General features: G+C 46.0%; 1 protein-coding gene across 6 annotated transcripts in view; it reads left to right on the top strand.

Annotated features, from left to right (window-relative positions):
* Nucleotides 1-993: 993 nt before the first annotated feature.
* TNIK (TRAF2 and NCK interacting kinase) overlaps nt 994-27,216 on the top strand; it is a 287,935-nt gene continuing 261,712 nt past the window's right edge. For 2 of the 6 annotated variants that reach the window (XM_081007748.1, XM_081007749.1), the window contains exon 1: nt 998-1,648. In XM_081007748.1, coding sequence (XP_080863874.1) covers nt 1,592-1,648 — 57 coding nt within the window. In that variant the 5' untranslated portion in view covers nt 998-1,591. Of the gene's footprint in view, nt 1,649-27,216 lie in introns of all 6 variants that reach the window. The other 4 variants (XM_081007751.1, XM_081007752.1, XR_013987026.1 and 1 more) reach the window with 3 other exon arrangements.

Raw genomic sequence — 27,216 nt, forward strand, 5'->3', positions numbered from 1 at the left:
TTTGGAATCATACAGACCCACCCCTCCCCCCGCTGCTCTAAATTTAGGACCGATGCCTCTTATTCAGGCTCAGAGAACTGTAGGCAGAAAATGATTGCTAATAATGCACAAATCTCTAGTGCACTCAACAGCCCGATCCACTGCGTTTACTCGAAGGTAAACAGGTTCGGAGGAGCTTTCTTCCAAGCCTGAAATTTAGGCAGGTTTTCTCGGAAGTAGCTCAGCCCTAACCAGGGCTACTCAGAAGTCCTACTGAATTCAATGGGGCTTGCTGCAATCCGAACCCCACTTACCTTGGAGCAACCCCACTGAATTCAACAGGACTTACTTCTCCCTGGCCATGATTAGGATGCGACTAGCAAACCTGTGCGGGTTTACTTGGGAGTAAATACCAACTTCGGAGCAAAGGACCTCGCCGGACTTTGCACCTGAGAAGGCCAATCAGGGACAGCGTTTCCCCGATTCAATCCCGGGCAAACGGAACTCTTTTCCCTGGCATTGCGCCTTGGAATTGAGACGGTTTGGAGAACCACGATCCGAGCTGTTGCAATTCCCCACCAAAATATGGGCATCGCCCCCCCTTGCGGGGAAGGCGTGATATATTGAAGCAACCCGGGTTTTGGAGCCTGTTGCACCGGCTTTTTTCAAAATAACTGGAGGAGCAGGTTGCTCCCAGTGCCTGGCCAGTGACACAACTGGAGCGACATCGTGCAGCAGCAGCAGCCGCCAGTAAACAGAGCAAAGAGGGGCCGAGCGGCGCTTATTTCTTTGCAAAATCTCCTCTCTCCTCCCCCCATGGCCGGCCGTTCTTCTTTGAAATTAAAGGGAAAACATTAGCGGCGCGCCCAAGCTGCTCGCGCCGCCGCCGCCGCCGCTCGGCTGCTGCTTCTAGTCCTGGGCGCGCCGCGGAGCGCAGGCGCCGCCCCTGGAGCTGCTGTTCTCCCTCCTCCCAGGAAGGCCGCCGCGAGAGGAGGAGGCGGCGTGCGCGGCTCTCGCGTCTCCCTCGGGTCGAGGTGCCTCGGCAGGACGCGGCAAGCGAGCGCAGCAGCCACCCGGGGAGCCGACGGCGACGCAGAGAAAGCATGCCTTGCGCCCAGGCGCCCGCGCCCCGGCCGCCTCGCCGTGCCCTGTAGCCGGCGCTGCTGCTGCTACTGCTGCTGCCGCCACCGTCCCGAGATCGCGAGCTCAGCCGAGGCAGGAGGAGCTGCCGGGCTCCTTGCGGGAGGAAGCGGCACCGCGCGCCGGGCCGCCTGCAAGCAGCTCTCCGGGAGAAGAGAAGCTCGCTCGCTTTCCGTGCTGTTGGTGCGGGGAGCGCATTAGGTGTTGGAGAGAGGGAGGAAGAGGAGGAGGAAGAGGAGGACGGCGGGGCTTGCCTTCCTTCCATTGACACAAGCGTCCGAAGAGACAGAAGTGCAAGAGACAAGGTGGAGGAGACGCGCTCTCGCTCGTTCTCTTTTAACCCCTCCGCTCCGAGCCCGAGACGGACGACTTCGCAAGGTTGCAGCCGCCGCCGTCTCCAAAACCGCCTTGTGCTTTTTTCAAATATTTTTGGCTCGGTCCATTTGCAACCGGCTAAGAAATCCCCCTAAACATGGCGAGTGATTCTCCAGCTCGGAGCCTGGACGAGATAGATCTATCAGCCTTAAGGGTAAGGAGGAACCGGGAAGGGAGGCAGGCAGAGGAAATGTGGGGGACAGAAGGCCACCCGGTCAACCTTTCCCCTTTCCGCTCCCTCCCTCTCTGCGCCCCCTTTTCACTGCTTGCACCTTGCCTCCTCCTCGCCTCTCCCCCTTCTTTCCCTTTTACTATTTGAGCACGCGACAACTTTGCTGCTGGAGGTTGTTATTAATGATAAGCAGCGGATATGGGTTGCCCATAGTCATTTTTTCTCCCTTTCCGGAATGCGTACTGATGTAGGCGCGTCTCCCTGCTCAGAGGAGATGGGGGCGCTTATGCATGAGGCGCTGGGGTTTCTGGAAAAAGAGGAATGAGCCGCGCACAGCTGTTTCCAGCAAGCCTCTTGTTATCTGTTTTAATGGTGCATTTCCTCCTTCCATCCCCAATCCATGGCTCTCCCTCTCTCGGGTGGAGGCAATGGAAGGGTGATTTAAGTGGCAAGGTGTCGCCACCTTTTGCAAATTTGAAGGCTGCCAATTTGACACTTGCAAATCGATTTTGTTCCTCCCTTTCACTTCTCCCCCTGTAGAACCTACACAGCCTCCTGTATTTGGGGCGGAGGCTCACACGTGAAGGCTTCTTTCCAGGCATAAATTTGTTGAGAGATCTTAGCTCGCAGCGCCGCAACGTTCTCTGTTTCTCTTGAAATGCTGCCTTGGCTCTTCCAGGGTCCAGCGCCACTTTCCTGACCCTTAATGTGAAGCTTGTTTGCATACAACAAAAGAGCACATCTCTCTCTCTCTGCAAAGCAGAAAGAAGAGCTGATATGAGGGGATAGAACATGTCGTTTTGTGCATGTCTATTAAGGAACGTTGGTGGCGGGTTTGCTTTCCTAATAAGCCGCACGTAACCGTATTGCTATGTGCATGCAGCGATGGTAGAACAGACTGGATTAGCGGCTGCTCCTCTGGTGTGAATGTTAAAAGACTGTTCCTAGTGTCCATTTTGATGATGATGTGAAATGGAATCGCATGAACCTTTTAGTGATCTCTTCCAGTCCTCTTGAGGGAAGCAAGTGCACCTCCTGGCTGTTGTAGCCACGACAGGCTACATGCATCACGTTATTATGGGGTGGGGAGAATTGATTAAATGCATTTTCTGTCACAGAGGAATCAGCTTGCATGCATTCATTCTCTCCCTCCCCCTCCCTCTCTCTGAATATATCATAGATGCACGTGCACACGAGCTTTCACCCATTGGAGAGAGAGGTCACTGCACGAGCAATGGCTTCTTGGTTCATTCTATAAATGGAGTGGGGGGGGGGAGCCATAGATGTGTGATCCTCTGTTGCACTTATTTGCTAGGTATAGCATTCATCTCCTATCACCCCCTCCAAAAAAAGAACTTCAGAAAGACATAGGAAGCTGCCTTATGCCAAGTCAGACCATTTGATCATCCTGCTCAGTATTCCCTGCTTGTCTACTGTGTATGTACCCTGTGCTGATGGACAGTAGGGTTTCAGGCAGGGGTCTTTGCCAGCGGTGCCTGGAGACCCCAGAAACTGAACCCTGGGACCTTGTGCATGCAGATACAATAGTGTGCTGTTGTACAACCAGGCAGATGTCCTTACTCTCCCTTTAAAGAAATACATATTTTATCTGGATTCTTCTTAGCCTGCAACATTTTTGCGTGTGTGTGAGCCAGGAGTCGAGAGGAGGACTTCTTCTTCTCTCTGAATTTCTGATCTTGATTCATTGGATCAGTTCTTTGGCCCTCCGGTTTGGTGTTCATTTTCGCTGGCAAGAGCCTGTTAGGGGGCCTTGGTGTGAGGCAGGCTTTGTCTGGTTTCACCCCTGGGAATATGTGGAGGAGGAGGAATGAAAATGCTACCCCCTGGCATGTGCCAAGGATGCGTTTCCTTCACGGCATCTTCTTCACATCTGGAATTAGACCTTGTGATGCCAAGAAGGCTTCAGATTTGAGTCTCTCTCTCTCTCTCCATCAATTAAGTGAATGGACCAAGTTTTAAAACAGTCCTTTCATACTCCATGTCTTTGCGTGTTTGATGCTTGCTAATAGGTCTAGTCCAGGGGCAGCCAATTTGGTAGATGTTGAGGAACCACAACTTTCACCATCCCAAGATAGCATGGCCAGTGGACAGTCAACAGCATCTGGAGGGCACCATATTTGTTACCCCAGTCTGGTCACTGGAATTTATAATAGAAAGGACTGGTGGGATTCTTCAATGCAATCTGGCTCTGGTAATGTGCAATAAACGTTTTTTGTAGTTTTTGTTGTGTGCTGAAGACATACATGCTTTTTGAATCTGGCTTTTGACACCTGATAAAAAGTTGTGTTTGTGTGTGTGAACTGATTTTAATCCTGGGATGATGATTACATTATTTGCTGTAGATCCAGAGTAAATTGTGGTTACGGAGTGAGATGAGTGTTGTGAGAGAAAAAGAGCACACATCGTTCATTTTCCTCCCTTGCTTCTTGGTGTTGCCCTTATGGCTCCATGACATAAGACCACATTGGAATCTGGGATGCAACCAAATCTCAATAGAGCTAAATGTTCCCCTTTCCAACTTACCCAAACTCTCTTGTACTTCCATTCATTTCCGTGGCGTGTTGTAAAAGGAATAAATGAGAGGTTCATGCAGCCTTGCACTTTTGTAGGCCATATCAAAAGATATTTGTTTGCTATGTAATTTTCTTCCTATTTTTTTCCAGTTACTTTAAGCAAAAATGTGCATCTCGTGCTTTGTATGTTTGTGAAGCACTGCACCCTGCACCCACCCTATTGTTTAAGTCTCAAAGTAGATCATAAGTTAGAAGGGGCCTCAAAAGTCATTCCCTCCCCATGTGGGAAACCCACTACTGCACATTCCCTAAGAGGCGGGCCCCCGGCCTCTGATTAAAAACTTGCAGTGGGAGAGAGTCCACCACCTTCCAAAGGCCTTTTGGTTTGGGTCCAACCATCCAGAGCAACAGCAAAACCAATTAGCTCCTTCATCTATGTAATAGTTATTTACATATTTAAAGATGGCTGTCTTATTGCCTGTTAGTCGTCTCTTCTTCAGGCTAAACATGTCCAGCTCCTTCATTCTTTCCTAATATACTCCAGACTCCTCGCCATCTTTGTTCCCCTCCAGAGTCCAGACACATTCCAGTTTATGGATATCCTCCTTAAATGGTGGTGCCCAGAATTGGACACATTATTCCAGATGTGGTCTGACCAAAGCAGAATAGAGTGGCGCCATTACTTCTTGATTTGGATACTGTGCTTCTGTGGATGACATTTCCTTCCTTCAGTGATATTTGAAGCATCCCTTGGAAGCAAGCTCATTCCTTAGACAAATAGGAAACTGCTTTATAACTTGGTAGTCCATCTGTACACCTAGCTCAGTATTATCTGCTCTTGGTGTAATCAGTGAAACCAATGGCAGTTCTCCCACTGATTTTAAGGCATTAGGATTGTACATGTCCCACGTCAATTTGATGGGAATGTGCCCAGAGCTTTTGACACTAAAGGGTGTGCATCAAGTTGGTAAGTGACTATTTGCACTTCATTAAGCAGATAACTCTTCAAGAAGACGTGCATCTGTCTGACTGTGCAATCCTTGAAGGTCAACAGGATAAGACTGGTCTTTGGCACGCTGAATAACAAGATGCTTGGCTATGTTTACCTGAAGGTGTGATGTGTCTGACTTTCATTTGTGCAAGCAGATATACAGCCTTCCTTCTTCTCTTAATTACTCAGTGTGTGCAAAACATTCTGGGCGTTATGATGAATTGTCCACAATGTGTAGATTAAGCCACCTTAGGCAGAGTTGGCCCAGTGGTACATCTTTTTTCCTCTCTCTGCTGGAGGAAATAACCCAGTGGTAGAGCACACCCTTTGAACCTGGAACTTTTTGAATGTAATCCATGGCATCTCCAGTTACAGGTGTTGATCCTTTTTCTGAGACCCCAGAGAGCTGCAGGTGAGCAAATACCCTAACCTGGCATAAAAAATACATTCCTATGTCCTCTCACTGCCAGTAAATCTCCTAGTCCTGTTTATAAAATATTTTTAATTGAAAGTGCTGTATACTAAACCTGGGAACTTATTTATTTGAACCACAGTGCTCCAACCCTAATTTTTTGGATGAAAATGCAGTTTTTACAAACAAATAAAACCGGGACCGGTATGACCAGTCCTGCCGAACTACTGACTTGAATGCCTTCAGAAAGAGGCCTTTGTAAAACATGGGCTGTCCCATTGAACTTTAGCTTGTCCTCCAGAGCAGCCATCTCCAGCCTGGTGCTCCCAAGATGTTTTGGACTACAACTACCACGAGATCCAGTTAGTGTGGCCATGACGGCTGATGGGAGTTTGTCAGCCAACACAGCTTGAGGGTGCCATATTGGGTATGGCTGCTCTGTAGCATGGCACATCGCAGGTTTTGAACATGAATATAATGAAGTCAGCTGCTGTTGCATATTTTGCTGCTGTACTGCTATATTTGCATAAGTGATTTTTATTTGGTAGTTCAGTTTGTGTGGTTTTTTTTTTTAAAGGTATGTGCTATATTGGTCATAGCCAAGTTTATCTATATACTGCATTTCCCACAAATACATCTGTGCTCAGTGGTGTACATAGTATACTTTTCATCATGCATAGCTGTCAACGTTTCCCTTTTTTAAAGGGAAATTCCCTTATTCCGAATAGGATTCCTCGCAAGAAAAGGGAACAATTGACAGCTATGCATTATGTACTATTGCTAAAACAATATAAAAGTAAGTGAATTGACAATGAACAGTTCCTTCGACATACAGCAACATATAAGTGAAACTATGCAGTCACTCTAGGGATGCGGGTGGCGCTGTGGGTTAAACCACAGAGCCTAGGTGTGGGAGCCAGGAGGTCATGAAAAAGACTTGTAGCGCCACCTGGTGCCTCGCTGACCTCAGTGACCTGCATGTCCGTGCCTTGCAGTGTATTAAGTGCATAGCCTTATATGGAGTTATGTTCCCCCTCTGGGCAGTAATGACCCTATATGGTTGTGGGTGGGTTTAAGCCATGACCGGATGTAGGTAATGTGAGACATTGGCAAACGGCCATGTGAGAGGAGAGAACAAAGGATAATAAAAGTTACGGGAGAGAAGAGAAGTTCGAAAGGAGCTGCTCATACCATCCTGAAAATATTGCTGGCTCTCTGTGTCTTTATTTTATGCTAAACTGCACCATTTGTGACGCCTGGCTCCGACAAGTGGTGCCCCGTGTGAGGCTGAATAAAAGAATACGTCTGAGGCTTTTAAAAGAAAACCGTGTGAGGTTTTTCGATCCACGCAACGGATATCATCGACTCACCACGCCCGGCAAGGGTTTCAAGCGCTAATCATCTTAAAAAGATCCCGGTGAGTTCGTTCCCTTTTTTATCTTGATTTTAGAAAAATGGGCAGCTCTTTGTCTACTCCCCAACAGAAATTTTTAAAAGACTTAAAATTTCTCCTCTCCTCCAACAAATTGGAAGTTCCGGAGGGTGATTTGATACAGCTCATTCTGGCCATCGAAGAGCATTCCCCCTGGTTTCCTGCAGATGGGACTTGGGAATTGAAACATTGGGACAAGATCGGGGCACATTTTCATGGGCACCCCAGCATTGGTCTTCGGATTCTAAATGCATGGTGCAAGGTTCGTTACGCCATATACGCAGGCGCTTTTAGAAGCCACATTAGCCCAGCTCTTGGTTCCAGAGGACATCAAGCTTTTGGCCCATACAGTGTTACCCCCATCAGCTGGTGTTTTGTTTGCCCACGAATGGGAAACTGCCTGCCGTGCTTATGCTCCAGCCTTGTTACAACAAGTCAGAGGAAATAATCCAAATGTTACCCTCGCAGATGTCATAGATGCCTTGATGGGGCGTGGTCCCTTCGCTCAAGCTTCAGTGCAAGCCACACTGCTGCAAATCTTATTGAGGGACACTGCTCTTGCTGCTAAACAAGCAATGAGAAAAATCCTAGAACCCAGTATTCAATCAAGGTGGGGTTCAATCAGGCAAGAGGCAAGAGAATCATATTCTTCCTTTATGGACAGGCTGCTTATAGCAGTGAGTCGCCAAATTGAAAATCCTGAAGCCAAACAAATAATTATCAAACAATTGGCCTTTGAAAATGGCAATGAGGATTGTAAGGTTGCGTTACGACCGATAATACACAATCCTGCCACAGACACAGCAGCCATGCTTCGCATTTGTCAGTCTGTAGCTACAGCCACCCACAAGGCTCATCTGCTGGCAGCAGCGCTAAATGAAAACCAGCCTGTAGCCACCGATACAACTTGTTTCCAGTGTGGCAAACCAGGATCACCGATACCCCAGTTTGGGTAGAATAGTGGCCTCTACCAAAAGAAAAATCAGCAGCAGCGGCACCGGCTTGGTTCTGAACAGCTTATTTCTGAACAATTGACTTTCGGCCACATTGAACCATCTTCATCCCACTGGCTCCAGCAGACAGGGAACGGTTTGCTTTTACATTGCCAGTATATAACAATTCGCAGCCCACCCAGCGATATCAGTGGGTTGTCCTGCCTCAAGGCCTGCGGAACTCCCCTACACTTTGTCAACATTTTGTGGGTGAAGCATTGAAACCTTTCGGCATGCGCCACCTAGAGGTGCTGCACACGAGCTGCATCTGGCAGTGTTTGCCGTCCTAACCATTTGCCTTGCCATCCTTTGCTGCACCGTTATACAAGGAAGAGAAGCAGACGACCCAGTCCAGTTGAAACCACCATATTTCACCTTATCGGCTGGCAAGCAGCTGTCGCCTGAATCCTACTCTGGCTGGCAGTATCCACGGCTCAGCCACTTTCGAACTAGAAGAACAACGTTGTTGAATAAGACTTTTAGGGGAGAAAATTATCATAAGATATGGAAGGATAATATTTTTGTACAAGATATGATTATGTTTGCCAGTTTATTGCATGCTTCTAAATGTTGGCTGTGTATGCACATGGCGCCTTTTGCCAGTCATTCCGGCATAATGCTTCATGGTGTGCCTGTCAATGGATCTTTTCAATTTACTAATATTATATCCCCTAAGCAAACTTTTTGGCCTCCAGTACAATTGACCCTCCATGAGCCTGCCCCCATTTGTTTTCAAATTAAAGAGGGGAAAGAATCATGGGGCATATATCCAAACTGTCAATATACATTGAATTTCACTTTTAATAGCTCTTGTTCTCTTACAGGAACATACAGTGACCAATCTCAGTGCTATAGGAGTGACACCAGTGCATGGCTAATAAACTAGAAAGGAAGCCTTCCATGCAGCTTGGAATCAGAATTCTTATATTCTTGGCTTCCGGATGGAAGTTGGCTTCGACATTTATTGATTTTAGTGATCATTATAGTAGTTATTTGCGTTATTTTGTGTTGCTGTATCCAATGTATTCCTTCCTTAATTTCTATATGTACTGCATGGTTCTCACAAGAGTCACCTATCACGCTCGATATAACCGTATTGGTACTGATATATATGACTCTGATATAAAATAAAGAAAGAGGGCATGTGGGAGCCAGGAAGTCATGAAAAAGACTTGTAGCGCCACCTGGTGCCACGCTGACCTCAGTGACCTGCATGTCCGTGCCTTGCAGTGTATTAAGTGCATAGCCTTATATGGAGTTATGTTCCCCCTCTGGGCAGTAATGACCCTATATGGTTGTGGGTGGGTTTAAGCCATGACCGGATGTAGGTAATGTGAGACATTGGCAAATGGCCATGCGAGAGGAGAGAACAAAGGATAATAAAAGTTACGGGAGAGAAGAGAAGTTCGAAAGGAGCTGCTCATACCATCCTAAAAATATTGCTGGCTCTCTGTGTCTTTATTTTATGCTAAACTGCGCCATTTGTGACGGCTGGCTCCGACACCTAGGACTTGCTGATCAGAAGGTCGGTGGTTCGAATCCCCGTGACGGGGTTGCTCGGTCCCTGCTCCTGCCAACCTAGCAGTTTGAAAGCACGTCAAAGTGCAAGTAGATATAGGTACCGCTCCGGCGGGAAGGTAAACGCCGTTTCCGTGCACTGCTCTGGTTCACCAGAAGCGGCTTAGTCATGCTGGCCACGTGATCCGGAAGCTGTACGCTGGCTCCCTCGGCCAATAAAGCGAGATGAGCGCCGCAACCCCAGAGTCCCCCACGACTGGACCTAATGGTCAGGGGTCCCTTTACCTTTTATTCAGTCGCTCTACATTGATCTCTGATCCTAAACCTTGCGGGACATCTTCAGGAGAAGAATAGGCTAAACAAATCTGGAGTGGAGTCCTAAAGATGGCTGGATGGCATCTTGTACACTTCCTTCCGGCAACTCCTGCAGCCAAGCTGGTGCCAAACCTATTGATCTGCTTTCCTTTGGACCACATCAGTAAGGCTGGGGTGTGGGTGGGTGTCTTGTCGTCTGGGTAGCCCAGGACCTCCATACACACTGTCCAGGCTTGCTCCCCAGGGAGGTCACTTCAGTGCTGCTAACGCAGAAGTTAGACTTCACCCCTGGGGGCACACTCCATTGTCTCTCGGGAAGCAGCCCCAAAGCTGATGACATTAGTACATAACATAGGAAGGAAGCTGCCTTCTACTGAGTAAGACCAATGGTCCTCCTTGTTCAACATTGCCTAGCCTGACTGGGAGGGGCTCTACAGGGTTTCAGACAGGGGTCTCTCTCAGCTGCATTTGGAGATGTTGGGGATTGAACCTGGGACATTCTGTGATCAAAGCAGATGTCTTGCCACTGAGCTGCAGCCATTCTTCCTCCCTGTCTTTTGTACCTGGACCCAGCGGGGCCAAGAACCCCCCTCATAATTCTTCTGGTAGCATTTCCCTTATGAAGGTTCATAGAGATGGAGAGGCCAGGACCATTCACTCCCTTGGTGGGGAGAACAAAATCTTCTTAAATGATGGGAGGACAGCAAGGAAAGAAATAAATGGAACCCTGTGACCCATTTCAAGGGAAAAAACCATGGTCAATTCACACTTGCTTAACAACGTCACACTTTTCCTGGAAGGAGGCAGGGTACTGACTATGGTTCTGTATTTATACATTGCAAAATCTTTTATTATTATTATTTCCCTTTAAAGTAAGGGAAGAATAGGCCTCTAATCTGTTAGAGTGTATAGATCAGCTCAACTAAATGCACTTAGCACTTAACAATAATTGTTAAAAGGTGCTGCATGCGTATTGTGAAGCAATCCAATCATTTTGCAGAGCCTTGCAATCAGAAATCAATAGCACATTTGCTGGCTGAGCACAAAAGCCTATAGCCAGGAGGAGTTTTGTAAGTCACACAGATTTTTTTTTTGGTTATTAGAAAATCAAGACCTGTCCATATGACTGCACATTAGGTGTGGGGAAACAGGGAAGCGACGTACGTCTTCAAATGTATTTTGAAGAAAGATGCAAAATCCAGTCCAAACAGAGTGCTTCGTGTCATGAAGCCCAACAGGAAACGCTGACAGGAATTTGAGGGGTGAGATTTTTCCACCAGGTTTTACTGCTTAAGAGCTGGTTAAGCAGGTACGTCACCCCATGAGAGTAATCTCCCAGAGTTCCCTGGGAAAAGGGATTGATGGCTAATCCGCTCTGGGAATTGTAGTTCTGTGAGGAGGAATAGGGTTCTCCGACCAACTCTTGGCACCCTTAGCAAACTACACTTCCCAGGCTTCTTTGGGGGTGGGGATGGGAAAGCAGGCTCTCCTGGTGCCTTAATTATGTATCTTTAGGCACCAGGTGAAAACGTTCCCCGTAACCAAGCCTTGGGCTGATGGTTCAATCTATGGCCTTTTAAATGTTTTTGTGGGAGAGGAATCATTGGTTGCTGGGTTTCCTTTTGTTATTATGCTATGCATTTTACGTTTGCATTTTGTGTTTTTATGTTGCAAAACTGTCTTTGAAGATCTTCGCATGAAGAGGAGGTATATACATTTAATAAACAAATAAATGAAATGAATTGTATTGTATTGTTGAGGTGAGGCCTAATGCAGTGACAAAACAGTAAAAAGAGAGGGGGGCCATGGGAGATGGTAGTGGAGTGTGACACCCACAGCACAGTATCTCGTTCTGTCCCTGGACTGAGACACCGGATTTAATCTGCCCTAGTATTCCCAGTTATAAGGATTTTGAGGCTGGGAAAGACTTCTGGGAGCTCCTGCCAGTCAGAATAGACTGTTCGGTTTGATACCCTGTGAGGCAGTTCTCTTCACCCCCACCCCCCCAAAATAATACTTTTTAAAACCATCCATGCATGTAAAAACCGACTCATTCTCATTCACACATAAAACCAGAAAAGACCCACATCGTAATTTTATTGGTACTTTTTTTTTTTAAAAAATGAATATTTCATATTGTTTTATGTAAACTGCTTAAGAGGTTTTTGTTGATTAAAGCTTAAGAGGCTTTCAGTTGATTAAAAAATATGAATCTTGCTGAATATCATTATATAAATTTCTCAGGTGTTGTTTGACAAAACTGAGACGAGAGATGTACCTGTTTAAATGAAGAATATGCCTGTATTTCTGAAATCCATTCAGTGGCTGCCAGCATTTCTCAAGCGTAGGTAGGGTCCTCTTATGCCTGTCCCCCACGTGAGCTTGGCCTGACTCGTGATATTGAATTGTAGAATTGGAGCGTTGGAAGGGACCCTGGGGGTCATATAGTCCAACCCCCTGCAATTCAGGAATCCTGCCCAGAGCCATCCCTGGGTGGGCTCAAACCACCAACCTTCTGGTTAAAAGCCAGATTCACTAACCCATTGCACCACTATGCCTTGATTTATCCTGCCATTCAGTTGCCGTTCACAGTTTTGCAGATTGCTAATGTTGAGAAGTCTACTGTGTTTCCCCAACCTGAGAGGTGCCGGAACAGAGTTTTGGTGAGTTCTGGCTGAAAAACAAAACCCTGGTTGTGGCTACTGTAACCTAGGTTTAAGGTGCCATTTGGCAATTAACACTGCAGGCAACTTGTGCAGTGCTGTGGGTTTCTCATGTGCCGAAACTGGATGGCATCCAACATTGCAAATGTGTATTCCCCTAGCCCCGCGTCTATAAAAACAGTAAATTTTTCAAAGGCCATTTGTTTATATTATAGCTAATCCCTTCCAATTAAGATAAGGCGCTTGTGAGCAAAGCAGAATGTCGCTGTTGCACCGCAGCCAGTGCGTGGAGCTTCCATTTGAATGGCAAACGCGTTCAAGATGGAGAAGATGCAGAATTAACCAAGGCGTTGCATGCATGCTAAGTTCTTGCAGTGTTTACTCTGGGGTCGATGCCGTCTGTTCCCCTATTACGCCGAGGGAGATTAAAGACGGGACACCTTAATGCAGAGCCCCTAGTTTGCAAGGAATGAAACTCCAGGCTGTGTTTAGAGGTGCCAATTTGCAGGCCAATGTGGCCATGACTAGTGTGGGCAGCCAAGGCCAGGGGGTGGGGTGGGGGGGACACAACTGGGCCTTGACTGTCAATAGCTGCTGGCTGTAATTTTAATTAGGGCCCCTCTTCTGCTTTCTGCTGATGTTATGTTACCTTGGTTTGCAAGAATGCTGAACCGGTCATTAGAGGCTTTTCATGAAAAATTGTCTTTTCACTGTGGTGCTAACTTGGGTGTTTTTTTCTTTTAAATGGTTTATAAATAGCAACACAAAATAAATGTTTATGCATGCAGAAGATCTACAGACCACTTAAGATTAGCCTATATCGCTGAAGGCTGGCAAAGCTGGCAAAGGGTTCAACTTCAGAATAGGCGGCTTGGGGATTAAAGCCTAATGTGGGTATCCTCCCCCCCCCCCAGTGATTGTGTACCTAGGCATTCTTGGGCATTTCTGCACTATCCAGAACTAACCTGTCCCTTTTCTCTGCTTACTATTGGCATGGGAAGTCCGGTTGGTAGTGCTGCCTCTGTGTTGCTCTTGACCCGTGTTAGGGCCTTCTTAGTGGTGGCTCCCTGTTTGTGGAATGCCCTCCCGGTTGAGGTGCTTTTGCCTCTCACACTATTAACATTCTGGAGGAATTTAAAAAGAACATTCAGCCACTGCTGAAGGGCAATGCATGTTGTTTACCCATGTATTTGATGTCTGAAAGATAATCTACCTGGAAAGCTTGAAATAATTATCTGCAAGGGCGTGAGATGGCTTTTTAAATTAAAAAGAAATTGTTTTGTTTTGCTGCTCCGGGCTTCTTTGGAGGGAGGGTAGTAATTTAATAAATACGAATCTACCTAATGCCCTCAGGAAGGGAAAAACCCTGTGATCAAATGTCGCAACCTTGTGCAAATTTTAGAACACAACATTTGCATAAAAAAGGTTTAAGGGTTAGTCTCCGCCATCTTGGGTTAAATAATCATTGGGGGAAACTCCTCTACCTGGAATTCTGGAGGTGCCAGTCACTACAAAACTAATTGGACCAGTAGCCAGACTCTGTGTACAAGACAGTTCTTGCCCTTGCTTTTCCTTCCTCCCATTATAGGGAGAAATGTGTAGACAGTCCCTTTGAGGGTTCCGTTGTAGCTGTTTATTCTGTGGATGAGGCAGCTGCTTTTCAAACAGGAAAAGCGGATAGCCTCTTTGGCATGTGGCCTGCACCTCAAAGCACCCTCTGGCATTTCCTTTACTTCTTTTCTTCTGGGTTTTGGGGAAATACCCGATGGCTGAACCAGGTATCAAAACTGCTGACCTAAAGTGTGTTGCCTGGGAAGGTTTTTTTCCATTTGTGAAACAACATGGTCAGCTCCATTCTGTAATGGAGGAGTGAAGCGGGAATTTGAGCCAAAGGTCTCTGCAGTTTTTAGAAGTGGTTCCTCATTATTTGGAGCTTGAATCATTGGCCTAATTATTACTTCCTTTCAAGGGACAAGAAAGCTAGTTGGGTTTGCAGGCGAAAGCCATTTGACAAAGAGAGCGAATCATAATTCTGTCCATCCTTTGTGCCTTGGCTCTATTTAATTAAAAATGTTCTGAAAGCAGTTGCCATTTAAATGCTCCTTTTTTCTGATTCCCTTTTCCTCCATTCCAGAACCTGAGCATTACTTTCCTGTGTTACTCACACTGTGGCGCATTCAGGCTTGTTTTGCCAAACCTGTAAGTTCTGCATTACTAATAGCAATTTGGAGAGTCGGGCAGTTAAAATAAAATAAATAAATACACGAGGTGGCCATAGCTACAGCAGCTGGAAGAATATCATATACCGTACCTCAAAAAAAAATACTCTTCATTCTTCCGCCTATGTGTCGAGTGAGTCAAATACAGATATTTTTAGAATTTTTTTTCATGTGACGTGGCAAAGCGCTCTTATTAGCAGTGTAGACCAAAGACTGCCCTACCAGCCTGATTATTTGCTATCAGTATCATAAGCAGCACATGATTTGGGTCTTGGACTGCTGCTCCCTTGCCATTGCAAAGCAATGTGCAAACTCATGTTCAGAGCACAAGTGCACACCACTTCAACTTAGCGTGGCGGTGTTCTCAGCACATGAAAACAGCAGGAAGGGTTTTGTTCTCATGAATTTGTTGCCCGGTTCTTCCTCTCTCCTTTTCAGAATAGTTTATGTAGGGTTCCAAAGCAATCTCCAGTCTAGAAAACCATCTGTTTTTAATACAGAAGGTTCTGTATTAAATACTGTTTTTTTAATACAGAAGGTTCAAGGTTCAATCCCTGGCATATCCAGGTAGGCCTCCAGGAGTCTCCTCTATGAAACTCCACTGTTGCTGCCATTGTCAACACCACTGAGCTAGATGAACAAATGGTCTCTATTGATAAGGCTGCTTCCTGTGTTTATATTTGATGCTGGGTAGGGAAATTGTCGTTGGGCACCTTGCAGAAAAAACTGGGCAGTTACTAATTGCCATATTTTAATCATTGGAGGTACTGTTGGTGTTGACCTTTAAAGCCCTAAACGGCCTCGGCCCAGTATACCTGAAGGAGCGTCTCCACCCCCATCGTTCTGCTCAGATGCTGAGGTCCAGCTCCAAGGGCCTTCTGGCAGTTCCCTCACTGTGAGAAGCAAAGCTACAGGGAACCAGGCAGAGGGCCTTCTCGCTAGTGGCACCCACCCTGTGGAACGCCCTCCCATCAGATGTCAAAGAGAACAACAACTACCAGACATCTGAAGGCAACCCTGTTCAGGGAAGTTTTTAATGTGTGACATTTTAATGTATTTTTAATCTTTGTTGGAAGCCACCCAATGTGGCTGGGGAAACCCAGCCAGATGGGCGGGGTACAAATAATAAATTGTTGTTGTTGCTGTTGTTGTTATTTCACAGCCGGAGGGCTTGAACCCCCTTGTGTGCAATCTTCCCAGGGCCACCTGTCTCTGGAGGGCAGTGCCAGAGGCAAAAGCGGGAGAAGGAATTCATGTCAGTTTTGTCTTTGCACAGCAAGCTAGTTATCCTGCACCCAGACAAGCAACTATTGGAGTTCAAGGACACATTCCAGCCAGGCAAAACCCCTCACGGAAGGCCTGAAGCAGGTTCAGTGAAGGGCCGTTTAGAGAGGCCTGGGGGCCGTATTCAGACCTTGAGGCTGAGCTTCTCCACCACTGCTGTGTGGTTTGGGCCCACATGTGGGCTTTATGACAGGCTTCCTCAACCTCGGCCCTCCAGATGTTTTGAGACTACAGTTCCCAGCATCCCTGACCACAGGTCCTGCTAGCTAGGGATCATGGGAGTTGTAGGTCAAAAACATCTGTAGGGCCAAGGTTGAGGAAGCCTGCTTTATGAGGTGCGGTTGGTAGTAAACCAGGACAAGTCATTTCTATAGTAGCCCCCCAGTTTAGAATCCCCCCTCCCAGAGCTTCATCTTTCCCCCAAACTACATGCCTTTAATGGGGCTGTCACTACCGTACTATTTAATCCGCTTTTGGCTGGATTCGATTGTCGCCTTAGCATCCACCCAATTTTTTTGTTGTTCTCGTTTCTATTCTGCGTTGTTGTCCGAATGGTTGATTGTGAGTTTTACCTTTTACCCAGCTTGGGGAGTGGGGGGGGGGTGCTTTGAGCAGAGAGGCGCCTCGTATTGTTTGTTTCATTTATTTATTTTCGAGCAGCATGTTCGAAATGGCATCACGATCACCCCTTCCCCCTGCTCTTAGTGCTTCTGGCTGTGTTGCCATTTTCTCCAGGGCAACTCTTTCGGTAATTAATAACGATTAGCCGGTCCCAAGGCTCCTCTTCCCTCATCTCTCCTGCCTCCACCACGTTCTGCGTTGGTATGTTCGAGCAGGCCGTAATGGGCAGATGGGATTCCAGGAACGCAGGGAGTTCTCCGAAGGGATGCTTGGTGGCTGATGATTGCTCGGTCTGTTGTCCCCCGAACCAGGTTTACCTGCTGCTTAACTCAATACAAATGCAACTCAGGACACTCTGCTTTGCTGACTGACAAGGAGATAATGGACAAAAGCAAATCTCCCATGCCGGGTACATTGAATCCAGTGCTCTTTTCTCTTGTCATAATGGGCAGAATTCACAGCCATAAAGTCGGAACTAATATTTTGTGAGCTTTTATGGGTGCCGGTAGTGCTGTAAAAGACGGAGCAGTTGGCAAGGACGAAAATGAAGCTGTGAAGGTGGAAACTGGCCCTAAACTGTAAAAAGAAGAAGAAAACTTGTATGACTTCTTTTCATCACCACCTCAAAACAGATCCTCAGTTTGCAGCAGGGTGCCCTCCAGATATTTTGAACTGCAGTTCCCACCTGCTCCAGCAAGCATGGCCAGTGGTCACAGATGATGGGAGTTGTAGTCCACAATGTCTAGAGGGCACCGCATTGCCTACCCTTGCTTGTACCATGGGATGAGATACCACTGTATTTTACCTGCATGATTGCCAGCTGCTTATCCAGTCTTGCTTTAACATAATCTGCAGACATTACCACACACCCTGTGTTTCCTCACTTGATATTGTCCGCTCACAGAGCTTTCTGACCCAGTGTTCATTAGAAGTCCGGTTGTGGTTTGAGAGGGCCTCTTTCACGGTGGTACCACGATGGTGAAGCTCCACACCCCAGGAAACCTGATGGTACCTCTCCCCCGGTCTTTGTAGAGGGGTGTGTGTGTGTGTGTGTGTATATATATGGCACATTTAAGACGATTCTTTCATTTCGCTTTCTCTAATGGCCAAATTTCTGCAATGGGCAGATTTCTGGGGACTGTGCGTGCAAGGGTGCATAGAATTTGAGGTGCATAGGGTTGAAAACATCCCAGCAATTCAGAAAACAAGTAGTCCCTTTTAGTCAAACAACATTTGTTGTTTGATATGAGCATTGTCCTTCATAAATACAGTTGTTCCATGGCACAGTGGAGCTAAGGGTGGCATGCTCAGACCAAGGACCACTGGGAGATTGTACCTTGTGTTTCTTGGGGGTGGGGGTGGAGATCATCATGTCATGGGGAAACCAGCCTTATTTCTTTAAGAGATAACATCTGGGGGGGCTGAGACAACCCCCTTCAGTCCTGTTTCCTTCCAGCTCCACTGTAGGTTGTATTGCTGGCTGCCCCAGGTACGGCAAAAGAGAAGAGGTGGGAACACCATATTGGTAGGTAGATAGATAGATAGATAGATATTTCCTTTGTTGCTCCTTGTCTGTTTATTCCTGGCTTCCCTTCCTCTACTCCTGCTGGGTTTTTGCTCTGTCCTGGCTCCGTAGATCTCCCCTTCCTTCCTCTTGGCGCCCATTTTTATTTCTTGGCCTTTAGTTTTGGGCCTTTTGGGGGGGCCTGTAGCCTTTTGGATGTTCTAAGGGTCGGGTGAGCACTTTGGAAAGGACTTCAACAAGGTGGAAAGGGCCTCTTTTCGGAAAGCAGAGCTGTTTTTGGAGATGGATCTCTGCAGTCTTGTTGGAAGGGTGATAAGGAACTTAGGCTGCCTGGGCAGGGGGACCTCTTTCCTGAATCCAGCAGCAAGTCGTCGCAGCTGCAGAGGTTTGGGGGACCTTCAGCAGCCCCAGAGGTCTGGTAAGCCAGAAAAGGGTGGAAGAGAAGAGTGTTGTTGTGCTCGCATTCTGCTCCCCCGGTTTCTCACAGTCAATGGTACAGCAAACCGGTTGGACTGTTCCCTGCTCTGAGTTTCATTTTCCACCGCTCGTGAATTATTTGTCTTCTCTGAGGTGGCTTCCATCCTTAGCGTTGCGTGTTTGTAGCTGTGATCCTTTTCTAACAGTTGCATCTCGTTCCCCATTTCTTGGAGTGCCGTGTTAACAACTGGAGATACAAGGGCAGGCTGCTTCTCAGGGTAGCACCTAAGGTTTGACTGGCCTCTGCCAGATGTCAGACTTTTATTTAAAAAATACTATATTATTGATTTTATTAAGGGAAAGAGAGAGAGCTGCAAACATAACAAGAAGAAAGAAAACTAAAGTATTTTTAAAAATGTAAACCAGAAGTCGGGCATTTGGTGTTGCCATTTCCATGCAGTGGAACAATCTTCTGGCAGAGATTTGACAACCACCCTCACTTTTGACTTTCAGAGGTCTCTTAAAGACTTCCGAATGTGAATAGGCCCATGCAGAAATATTTAGGAAGGATAGTCGTTTCTTTCTTTAGGGGAGGAAAATGTGTTCCAGTGGTTGGAGTGACTAAGTGTGGAAACAAATGGACTGCATGTGCAAAAGACTCCACTGGTTTGCTTTTTTTTTTAAGGTGTTGGAGGTTTTGTGGTGTGTGTGTGTGTGTGTGTGTGTAACTCAAAACAAGAGGTCAGCCTTCAAATTCGGGCTCAGAAGTTTATAGTGGTATTTATTTGCCCAGTGCATTCATACAAGTTGTCTTCTTCAGGAGCAATATGCTGTAAAAGCATTGTTGCAATAATATTGTTCTTTTCCAGTTTTCTTTGTTGGGTTTATACTTCACCTTTCTTTGAAGGAGTTCAGTACATCATGGTTCTCACCACACACCAAAATATCCTCTCAGCAAATCTGGGAGGTGGGGTTAGGCTGAGAGAAAAATGACAGGCCAAAGGTCACTCAGTGAGCTCTATAGTATATACTGAGATACAACCATTGGTCCATCTAGCAGCTGGAGGCTGCTAGTAGCTGGTAGCGTCTAGGGAAACCCTAGGAAACTGGGCATGCTGGGGATTGAACAAGAGACCTTCTGCATTCAAAGCAGTTACCATACCTCAGCTTGACTCTCTAACCATTACATCTCTCCATACAGAGATGGGGTGCTGGACTGCTGGCTTATATCCTGGTCTACGAAGCTTGCTTCCAAAAGCAAGTCATCATGAAGTTAGCAACTTTGGCTATAATCTGTTGGCCTTTATTTCAGCTGCCAAACTTTATCTCAGTTTCTCTTTCCTCCCCCTTCCTCCACCCCCAAAGAAAACCCAGCCTCATGAGACACTGCTCTTCCAAAGTACTCTTTGCTCTGGCATTGATAAGCTGTGCTTAGTAAATATCTCTCCTGGCTATTTTGACCCCAAGGTTGTGAGAGATGGGGAAATCCCTCTCCTGGAACAGCCTTAATGAAGCAACATCCTTCTGTTCCTTGAAATAACCATAAAGCCACGTCCCATATTAATGGGGTGGGAATAGGGCCTGGCTAAAAGACCCTGTCTCGCTCGTGCCTGTTTCTCTTGTGCACTCAGTTAGGACATCATTGCGCAATTCCAGCAGATAAAGCAAGGAAAATTCCCTCGGCTCCGTCTTTTCTGTCTCCCTCCTTATTTTTTCACATGACCTATCACTTGACTTAATCTTTGCCTGTTCTGTTCCATTTCCTTTTTATGCTGTCCTCATGCCCTAGTTACTTTCTGTTCTTGCTTCTGTTCTCAACCCTCCCTTACCTGCCCAGCTCTGCGTTCTGCTTTTTCCTCTGATGTGACAATAGCCAACACTTTGCATTCACAAAAGATTTCATTCACTTTTAGGTAACAGCCTATTCTGTCGAAAAAGGGTGTTTTTTTTGCTATATGGAACAAAGGAGCTGTATTGCTGGTATTACGTGCGTTCTGGTCATCTTTGGATGTGCGGGTTATTTGGAGATCTCTGCTAGAGGTTGTAACTAGGAAACAGGCTAGTTCAAATAATAAATGTTAGATCTTTGCTGGTCAACACCTTGGCATGGACAGAAAGCCAAAGGTTCGGAGTATTTATGCATTTAGCCCAATACTATGCTTGGTCAACAGCTCTCCAGGGTCTTCAGCAGAGTGTCTTTCTCATTACCTGCTGCCTGATCTTTTGACTGCAGGTTCCAGGAATTCAACTAGGCACCTCCTGCTATGGTCCCACTGTGCACATTTGACCACAGGAAACAGCTGTTTGTCATGGCCAGTGCTAAGCCATAGGTAGCAAGGCACATGGAGTGCTCAGGCAGGGTTGAGGCGGACTTTTGCACTTTTCACATGCTCCTTTTCTATTTTAAAATGTGCAAAGTGGCTTCTCCCAAGTTGGAGCCCTGGGGATGATTTCCTCAGAGGGCCGAGACTAGAAAATGAGGTTGTACATCTGCAGCACAGAAGAATAACCTAGAACCTAGAATGGACCTGTAGGCCTCCAGATCATAGAATCACAGGACTGTAGTTGGAAGGGACCTCAGGGGTCATCTAGTCCCCTGCAATGTTGGGCTACAACTCGCATCAGCCCCAGCCAGCTAGGGATTATGAGAGCAGTACTCCAGTAAGATATAGGTAAAGGTAAAGGGACCCCTAACCATTCGGTCCAGTCGTGACCGACTCTGGGGTTGCGGCACTCATCTCGCTTTATTGGCCGAGGGAGCCGGTGTACAGCTTCCGGGTCATGTGGCCAGCATGACTAAGCCGCTTCTGGCGAACCAGAGCAGCGCACGGAAACGCCGTTTACCTTCCCGCCGGAGCGGTACCTATTTATCTACTTGCACTTTGTGCTTTCGAACTGCTAGGTTGGCAGGAGCAGGGACTGAGCAACGGGAGCTCACCCCGTTGCGGGGATTCGAACCACCGACCTTCTGATCGGCAAGCCCTAGGCTCTGTGGTTTAACCCACAGCACCACCCACATCCCTCCAGTAAGATATAGAGAGTAGCATATTGTGCATGCTTATCTTGTCAGTTGCTGACCAGGACAGAGCCAAGCTGTCTGCCTGAAGGAGGCTGGGATAGATGCAAGGGAAGGAAACAAGCAGACAGAAAGCCCAGGGGTTCGATGGGCAGACTCACAAGCAGAGGAACCTAGAGGGAAACTTGGAAGTCATGATGTTGATGAGGCCAGAATCTTGCTGTTGCCCAGGTTTATCCTGGACATTTTTATGGCCAGGCTGAGTCAGGGAGACCCAAATGGGATGCCTGGGGCTGGGACCAAGCTGGGGCCTGGGAAGACAGTACTTCCTGTCCAACATTCACAGATAAGACAGATCTTTCTGTCTCTTGATTTGTAATTTTTTTTTTTAAAGGGAAGCAGAGGAGCTCTTTGCACTCCTGATGTAGCACCTTATAAGCTTTTTGGGAAGAGCTGCTGCTGCTGAGGATCTGCAAAATGCTGGGTGCACTCTAAATGGAGCAGCACGGGTGCGCGCGAAATGCCTTTGACGGCATCTGCTGTGCAATTTGTGGCCGCCAGGAAAGCCCCAGTTGCAATGCGCTTCCTGGTAATGGCAGTGCATGCTTCGTGCCGTCTTCGTGATTGTGCAAGTAGGAAATGCTGTGGTTGCGAAACACCCTGCCGTTCTGTCTTAAAGGCTCACTTTGGCTCCTGTAGCCTGCAAAGAACTCCGCTTTATGTGTGTACCTCTTGGCATGCCTGCGTTTCGACAGTTACCTCCTGGAACCAGGTGCATGATTCTTGAGAGCTGCAATTTAAACCTTCCATACAAAACAGAGTACAACCATCCAGCCTCAGCTCATAACATTTTCAGAATTGAAGTGCTCTACAGGTTATTAAAGTGCCTCACTTATTGTGATCTGTGTTGACCATGAGAACCTGGATCAGTTGCAGTCATTGTGTGTGGGAAGTAGAGTATTGGGTAAGCAATCTGTATCTCTGGCTGTGACTCATATCGGTTTGATCTAAGCTGCATGCCATTTCTGAAGGCTTCAGGGGCAGTAGAATCTGTTGCTGTCTGGCACCAAATAACTGTGTGTGTGTGTGTGTGTGTGTGTGTGTGTGTTTGTGTGTGTGGCTGACACATTCCTCTGGAAACACCTTGGGAAAGAGGACACCAGCCTATAGGAGCATGAAAACTGTTGTGCTGAAGTCAACCAAGACATAGCTGGGCATTTTACCACCCAAGTATTGCCAAATAAGCACTGCTGTTTGTGCTGTTAGATCAAATGGTAGATTGAGTAAAAACAAAAAGCAGGTTCTTGGTGCTATCAGATATTCGACTCTATATCACCAGTTAATCAACTAGTGTCCCAGTTGTCTCATTATTTTGTCTCCCCCTTCCCCAAGTACAGTGGTACCTCTGGTTATGTACTTAATTCGTTCCGGAGGTCTGTTCTTAACCTGAAACCGTTCTTAACCTGGGGTACCACTTTAGCGAATGGAGCCTCCTGCTGCCACTGCACGATTTCTGTTCTTATCCTGAGGTAAAGTTCTTAACCCGAGGTACTACTTCCGGGTTAGCGGAGTCTGTAACCTGAAGTGTTTGTAACCTGAGGTGTTTGTAACCCGAGGTACCACTGTAGCTGTTTTGTTTATCAAAGGTGCTGAATGGTGCATGTTCCATTTGACCGCCTTAGTATTTTAGAATGTAATTCCATGACATGAGAAAACCTGGCACATTCATTGGGGGGAAATATAATTGCTCTTCTTGTTTCCCCTACCAATCTCAGGTTTAAGAAACCCATAGACAGGACCTAAGCACAAGAGCACTCTCCCTTCCTGCATTTTCCAACAGCTAGTTTTCAGAAGCATTACTTCTTTTGACTATGGAGGTAGCCGCCTCCTCCGTCAATTTTTCTAATCCCCCTTTAAAGCCATCCAAGGTCTGTATCCAATGTTGTGCATACTCAGAGTATTGTCACAAGTCTGACCTTGGGCCTGTGGTTAAGCTCTCTCGTCACCAGCCATTGCTTAGGTCATTGCGGTGTGGGGACTAAATAGACACGAGCAGAGCAAGGCGGCTGTGAGTTCCTTTTTTTTAAAAAAATAGCCTTTATTAGTTTAAAATACAGACTTAAAAGATCATTTACAGCAGGAACAAGAAGAAAAAAAGAAAAGAAAAAAGAGTCGAAAGAAAGAAAAGAAAAAAACTGTTTACAAAAAGAAACTGCATCTTCTCAAATCACAATCAAATAAAGATTTTGGATATAAAACTTCCAATCGTTCTCATTACACTGTTTATGCTGTGAACTCCTTTTAAGAGACTTGCACATTTTTGGAATTTGCTTGGTTACAACAGTATATTCAGTTATAAGTATATTAAATGGTTGAATTATTTTCTTCGATAACTAGCTGGTACACATGTTTGCTATAGGAGCTTATTCCCATGAGCGTTCACATCCAAATAACAAACCATATGTCTGCAACTAAACTTTATTATTCTAAATGTGTGGTGCTAAAAATAAGATGGTGTGAATTGTATTTATATATTGCAGGAACTAATCCTGTACACAGCTTCTGCATGTTGTTGTATTTTTGCTATTTTCTGACATTATCCTGTCTCTCCTTTTGGTGTTTGGCAGCCATGTCTGTGATTTAAGATATGTTTTCCCCCCTTTGGAGTTGCTTTGTTGTTCTGTGATGTCATCATGTTGACCGCATGGTCCCTGATTGGCCAGGATAATCAAAGTCACTAATTCTGAAAGGACAAAAAATCAGCAGCCAGCGGAAATGTATTTGTATAGCGTCAGGTGCTCTGATTGTCTTAGTGTTGATGGGTATACTCCATTAAACAAATGCGTGTTCTGTACGTTTGCCAAGACATGCATGAAGAAAGCCTTGAAATAAGAATGGGGAAATGCATTATGGGTTGGAAATTCCCGCTTGGGACAAGGGAGGATAGATATAACACATGGATTTGAATTCCTGGCAGGCTAAGCAAGCAGGTTTGAGATTCCCATCAGAGGCAACGCAACAGAGTGATGTGCATATTTATTCCCTGGGATATTAAATTTTCTCATGCAGGTTTGCTTCCTGTTCTTCCAGTTTCACCCCATACCTGGCATAGCTTGGCCTATATAACTGCTGTGGCATTAGGGGTGTGCCACTGTAGGGGGTGAAACGTAATTGTTGCAAATTTATTCAGTCTTAAAATGTGGTTTTGGGTTTGAGGAATTCAATTCTGCTATTATTTTTGTGACTGGGCAACATTTAACTACAATTCCTGTTTAACAATCCCTTCCTCTTTCCAGGGAATTCTGGGAACTGTATTTCCGTGAGGGGAATAGGGATCTCCTAACAATTGTAAATCAACATTGACAAGCTACAGATCCTGGGATTTTTGTTGTTGTTGTTATGTGTGTGGGAGCCATGAATGTTTAAAGCGGTAATGTACTGCCTTAAATGTATAGGGCAAATGCAGCCTTTGCCTGCTGAAACTAGGGTGTTTCTGTGTCCAGACTGTCTTCTCTTTTGAAAGTGTTTTGTATTTGAAAGGTTGCCTGCTCCCAAGTCCAGCTTAAAGATAAAGAGTAAAGCACAGTTATCTGGCTGCTGTGGTTGTTTACTTCTCTCTTCCTCAGCACAGGGTGGGAAGATTGCCTGTGTTGCTTTTTATCAGACGATGCTTGGCCAAATTAGCTGTGGCGTTTTTCTCCCTCTGTTTGTGATAACATATTGACCCAGAACCACAGCAGTAAATGAGGAACAGCCTCGGACGTTGAAATTCGGGAGTCTCGATTTAAATTCTCTTATCGTCTGGAGTGATTTAAATGCAACGGCATAAATAAAGCCACTTCTTCTTTTTGCCCGTCTGGGGTTGGATTATATACATATTTCGTTTAACCGAAATAGATCAGAGGTCATCCATTCTAACCATTTATACTCAGACTGGTGGGTGGAGTTGTCACATGAAGTTGACATAGGCAATTAAGAAGAATTTTTTTTTTAAAGGATTCTTCAGTTAATCAGGAAGTAGAGTTTACCTGAAATGGACCCGGATGATCAGTTTTTTCATTATTATGGGATAATGGTCCCTTGGAACAACTTTGTGAAGAGGTGGCAATAGTACTGGCTGCAGGGGTTTTTTGTGGGGGCAATTTGTCCTCAAGATGGCTCCCCCTTTTTTCAGCCCTCTGAAAAAGAGGGTTGCAAGACAGTTGCAGCAAACTGTCTCCTACCAGGCCCAGTGAATACCATTTCCCAGAGGGAGACCCCAAGGCAAGTCAGGGGTGCCTCTTAAGTCTCTTGACACTTCTCACTCTTTGCATGCTCAGAGAGGGGAGGTGAACAAGTGGTTACAGTAATTAGGGGGTGAGGGAGAGCAATAGGGCCAGGAGCAGGGAGAACTTCAGGTGCTAGATGATCCTGGCCCAAGGCAGAACCTGGTTCTGATAAGACTGGCAGCATCTGGGCTATATAAGCAGAGGCAGCAATGTGCATCAGAGATGCTTTCGTTTTCCCTGTTTGGGAAGATATTAATGTGAGAAGCAGCCCAGAGGAAGAAAACGCTTGTCTGTGTGAAACTTGCAAGTAAGCTGCTATGTTCCCACTGTTTTCACTGCAAATCCCCCTGAAAAACATTGCTTTGGAAATAAATGGGTGGAACTCCCGCCTTGGCAATAAAAAAAACGAAAGAAACAACCACTGCAAAAAAAGCACGTACTACGTTGTCATCTCCTGGAAGATGGTGGTGATTAATTTTAAGTGATATTCCTGTCTAGTAGTGGAGCTCCCAACCCCCGATGTGGATGCAGCTTGTCCCATTTTAAAGAAGCAGTGATTTATGCCAGCCAGCCCACGTCTGTGGCCTCTTCAAAAGGTCAAGTGTGATGGCAGCCAACTGTGAAATATGAAACCACAACCAATCCTCCACCTGTAGTTTGTGCTGTGTGCTTTTCATCCCCAGAAGCACCTTTGCCACAAGCATAAATCCACAACCCCGCTGTGAGGACAGCAATTATTCTCAACTTATTTTCCTTTTCCACACAGTGTCAATATGCTGGTCCCAATCTGAGGCAAGGTACAGCTGGAATCAATAAATCAATCACTAGTTTGCAGTTGATTTAGTGGGTGGTGTTCTGTTGCGTTTTTTAAAGAAAAAACAAACCACCAACCTTTAGAAGGGTTTTAGAATCTTGATTGCCAGCACTGCAGTTAATTTATTGGCTAATAGAAATGCCTTTTCAGAACTGACCTTGAACAGTTAAAAATATACAGTATAGGTTTCCTGGAAAAATCATACAAGCAATGCACCAATTTAAAAACCAAAATCAGTAAGATGCCAATTGCAACCATCTCAAAATATAACAGTCTCGTTAATGAAAAATTAACCAAATGTTAAAGCTTCAGAATTTTAAATTGCCCGCTAAAAGCCTCTAAGAGCAGAAAGGTCTTTGAAGACACCCAAAGACCAGCGATGAGGGAGCCTAGTGAACTTTGAAAGGGGTCTCCTTCTGTAGCTTTGGCACACCTGTCCAGAAGGCCTTGTCTTATCCATTTGCCCCTCTTAACTGGATGGTGATCAGAGTCTTTGAACGTGATCTTAATTGTCAGGCAGGTCCATATG

This window comes from Podarcis pityusensis (assembly GCF_964106645.2).
Source record: "Podarcis pityusensis genome assembly, chromosome: 5".
Classification (NCBI taxonomy): domain Eukaryota; kingdom Metazoa; phylum Chordata; class Lepidosauria; order Squamata; family Lacertidae; genus Podarcis; species Podarcis pityusensis.